Source organism: Corvus brachyrhynchos, unplaced genomic scaffold (assembly GCF_000691975.1).
Source record: "Corvus brachyrhynchos isolate BGI_N302 unplaced genomic scaffold, ASM69197v1 scaffold101, whole genome shotgun sequence".
In the NCBI taxonomy this organism is placed as follows: domain Eukaryota; kingdom Metazoa; phylum Chordata; class Aves; order Passeriformes; family Corvidae; genus Corvus; species Corvus brachyrhynchos.
In genome coordinates, this window is record NW_008237239.1 from 5,337,692 (window position 1) to 5,342,249 (window position 4,558).

General features: G+C 37.5%; 1 protein-coding gene across 3 annotated transcripts in view; it reads left to right on the forward strand.

Annotated features, from left to right (window-relative positions):
- The first annotated feature begins 4,131 nt into the window (after nt 1-4,131).
- Nucleotides 4,132-4,558, forward strand: part of VAV3 (vav guanine nucleotide exchange factor 3) — a 122,720-nt gene continuing 122,293 nt past the window's right edge. For all 3 annotated transcript variants that reach the window (XM_017729759.1, XM_017729761.1, XM_017729760.1), the window contains exon 1: nt 4,132-4,250. In XM_017729759.1, coding sequence (XP_017585248.1) covers nt 4,191-4,250 — 60 coding nt within the window. In that variant the 5' untranslated portion in view covers nt 4,132-4,190. The remainder of the gene's footprint in view (nt 4,251-4,558) is intronic.

The window sequence follows — 4,558 nt, forward strand, 5'->3', positions numbered from 1 at the left end:
TAAAGTTCAGACAAATACAGGCCCAATTATATAAACCACACCTGCTTTTTTTAAGGTGGTTGACATACTTTGTTTTCAAAGTTGCTTGTCATTTCAATAGTTCAATAGTTGTGTTAGTGCCTCTTGCAAAATTAAATTCAGTGCAGAATGGACCAGAGGCCACTGGAATTCTAATCTATTCCACAAAACCACAGTGGTTTATCACAGGAGTTTTACCATTTCAGCAGCTCTGACAATGGCTACATTATGGGTTTGTAGCAGTGTGACTTCTTACGCTGTGAAACATTAGGATGCTTTAGAAATGTCTTCATAATCTATAGGTGTTAAGATTGAAAACTGTTTTCAGACTCCTGAGCCCCAGTCACAGAATCACAGAACGGGGATGGGTTGTGATTTCTGTCCATCTGTCTCTGGAGTTGGGTGTAAACTCCTCTCATGGCATGAGCAGATGAGCGAGAGAAGTTGTATTTTTCACTAGTGTTAACTTTTTAGGCTCATGGCTTATACTACCTACAGCAATATTTTACTGATCTGTGTACTGAGAATTCTGGACTGCTGTCACCTGATATAATAATGTAGTTAAAAAAGGAGTGACAAAGTGCATCATTAACTATTCCAAGGGAATGTTTTAAAGTTACGTTATTTTTTTTTATGAAGAAAAACCAGTTCTTGTGCTGAAAGACAGTGTTTCCTGTGGAAGAGAGACTTTGAGTAAGGTTTAGCCCTCCTTGCATCCTCTGAAAACTGAGTACCCAACTGCTCTAATGATCTCTCTTGCGGTGTCCTGAACTATAATGTTTTCTTTTTCAAAAGAAGCACAATAATGCAGTAGGTTTCCAAATATCCTGAGGACTGTACTTACTAATGAGAGACTGCAGACTGTTGGTGCCTTTTTCTTACTGCCAGCGAGGAGGGTTGTCTTTTTTAGAACTTCCTAGATTTTACCAGTATGCTCTTTTTTAATTTGGAGGCTTCTCTTACTAATTTGTACTTCTTCATGCAGTAACCGCAGCGATAAAAATCTTTGTTTTCAATGAGGGAAACTGTTTCTTTAGAAGACTGCAGTATAAAATTTTGGAGATAATTCTGAAAGTTTTCTGGGTTATATAATCAAATAACTTCTCTGAAACATGAGCTGCATATAACAAGGGTTTTAAAATTTTTTTTCTCATATATGGTACTACAAAATGAATTCATTTAAATATGAACATACTTTTAGTTTTAGTAATTTCACAGCTTTATTCTTGTAGCTGCTGTGGTTAGCCTAACAGTTAGCAGTAAGAATTTCATTTTCATTTTCCAACAGAAAACGGATGGATACTGAATCATTATATGGCCAACTAAAACTCACTAAGCAGTCTTTGAACTCGCAGGGGGTTCGACTGTAATGTCAGGATACCTACTCTGCTGAAGGCACTGCCTGGCACACACTCAGTGATGATGTGGTCCCATCTCAATTGCAGGTGGATTTGACAAATGCTTACCATGTGGTTTCTAGAGCCTACAAGACATGTCATGTGTTATATGGTTATTTTATATTAGATTATAATTAGGTCAAACCTGTTTGACATAATGATACATGTTAAATTAATGAATTGGTATTAAAAAAAAAGGGAAGGCAGGGGAAGACAGGGGGATTAGATTCTTCTTTGGTCTGTTAGAATATTCTGAAGAATTTAATTTACTACTTAGAGTGCAGGTGCTTCAACATTTCCTTTAAAACACGTGGGCTTGTAATTTCTTGTAATATGCTTTCTAATCTGCTCAGATATATTTCATAGTAATGATAATTTAAAAAAAATGCTGATGCCAGAAAACTGCCTCCAAATTTAAAGAAATTTGAAGTAACCAATAAATCTTGTTGGAAAAATGCTGCCATCTTTATCTTTGTTTGTAGGAGACGTCTGTTAAGAATAGTTGGAGAGATTTTGCAGAAGGGAGAGGACATCTTGTTTGTGAATAACTGCTGATCCATTAAATGGTTCTTTTAGCTATATTAGGAAGCTAAATGCAACTTGCTAAAATGCTCTTTAGCAAATCTAGGTCAGATTTTAGGCTCATGACAGCTCCTGTCTCTTCCTTAACTTCTTGCTCTCTTTAGAGGTAAACAATTTAATGCAGCTGTAAGCTTTCTTTGCACTGTCAGACTTCAGCACTAATATAAACTCAAAACTTAGGTTTCTTAAAGGAAGCTGAATTTTCCAGTGAGAATCACAGCCGTCAGTGGTTTTGAGAATTTTGATGTAAGAAAATAGATGGGTATTCAAGTTGAATCAGTATTGTGCACTGGACAAACCTAGTGGCCATTGATAGCTTTTAAGAAAAATAATAAAAAACCTGGTGAAAAATATAGCAGAAAACAATAGCTTTGTATGTGCCATCTTGTTAGAGCTTCTTTTAAAGACCAGCTCATTTTCTGATTCTTTCTGCCAACGTGATGGAGGAAGAAGCACATATGTAGAACATCCATTGGCCTTCTAACCTTGCAATTTTGACTTCAAACTTACAATCTTTGCAAAACTAGATAAGCTTGCCACATTGACCAAGCAAGCTAGACTAATTCTTAAAATCCCACTGGGCATAAAAGCAGTCTGGCATAAATGCAGTGTTGTCCTTGAGCAGCTCAGTGCGTGGCTGAGGGATGAGTGCCCCATGTGAGCTGGGAGGCACGTGCTGAAGAGGCTCTTTGGAAGGGGGGAAAAGGGTGAAGGCTGCAGGTCCACCTGGTACAGCTGGGAATCCTTACTATTGATGAGGCTGTGATCAGTCACAGGTGCTTTCCTGGGAGCTTTGGGTTGTGCAGGGATGGCTTTTGTGATGCTTTTTGATGAGTTTGTTGGCTGTCCTGATGTCCACAACCATCTACTGGAGCTGTCTGCTCTTGTAGTATCTCTCGTTGAATCAGTGCTTTCATATGTGTGCCCTTGCTGTAAATCTGGTCTATCAGGTGCTCTGCTTTTTCTGTGCCTCACTGGTTAGTGCTATGTAAGACATGAAGTAGGGCTGTCTGTTGAATTGATATGGCTGTGACACCCAATATCAAAAATACTGCTTTGATCAAAACAGGAAGTTGTAACATGTAGCAATTCTATAATCCATCCTAATACGAGTGATCCTCATGAATCCACGAAAACATAGAGAACTCTGTTGTAATATTAAGTTGCTGTGTCAGTACTTTTAAACATGCATATTCAAAGCATGGTGCAGGGTCCTTTGAAATACTGCTGCTTATAAATATTGTATTTTCTTTTGAACTGTGGCTCAAAAGACTACAATAGCATCTTTATGAAGCTGATGCCATCGCAAGGTGCTAGTACCTAACAGTGCTAATCATCATCAAGAATGCATATTGCCCTTTTTAGCTACCCCTCTGAAGTTACCAATGCTCTTGATAGTTACTGCCTTTTGGCCTGATAAGGTCTGGCAAACAAAATAATCCACAGGAAAATGCATTAAAAGCCTTTTAAGGAGATAATTGTGGCAGAGGCTTTATTCTTTTTCAGACTCAGATGATCACTGATGCATGTGGATAACTTAAAAGGAAATAGCCTTTGATTTAGTACAGAAATCAAGGTGGTCTGAGGATCTTAAATCTCTGCTAGGTAAATTTAAATGACTTCACTGCAAGCTTCGTCTGCTCCTGTACACCAGATGGAGAATATGTATTCTTAAAGTCTTTAGTGTGTGAAAACAGTGCACGTGCATTCATTAAACATTCAAACTAGAATCTAGCAGATGAAACGCTTGATTTATGTATGGATAATAACTTCCACATATTAATAATACCATTTTATTAAGGTAACTTATCTGTTTTGTTCTGTGCTACCTGTAGGGAGCTGAAAAGTAAGTGTGTATTTAGACTATTACGTATCTAGTAACATACTGTCATGTCTGTTTATGTAAAAAGAGAGACAATAGTTTCTGTTCACAAAGTGTCTATTCAGAATTTGGTTAATGCTTTTGAGTCTGAAGAGAGCTTTTATGGCTGAATTAGGACCAGTGGAGGATCACAGCATCGTGGAAGTGCTGATTTACAAATGTATTGGTGAATTATATGGTGTTTGTGACCAAGTGAGCACATATATTGCTAATTTACTCACTTGACACTTAGCATTTCTGTTTTCTTCCCCTAGTTTCTCTGCTTGAAGAATATAAGGACTTTTCTTTCGGCATGTTGTGAAATATTTGGAATGAAGAAAAGTGAACTTTTTGAAGCATTTGATTTGTTTGATGTGAGAGATTTTGGAAAGGTAAGTATCCTCTTGATTATATCTCAAGTAATACCTGTGTTCTGCTGCTTGAGTATAGAAGACTTTTCTGGTAGCTGTGGTATAGAAGTTGTGACTAATGGATGAGCGTTCATTTTGAAAAGGTAGTGGGGAAGAATTAAGAGAGCAGAAAAATTAGGTTTGTATTGGAGGGGCTAATAAAGGGCAGAGAAAAATACTTGGCAGGAAAATTCTAAGGATGTGAAAAGCCAAGATAAATGGTTTGAAAGATGCTGAGTTAAAGGTAAATGAAATGGAAGAAGATAAACTCTGGGGGAGTGCTGTCTGCT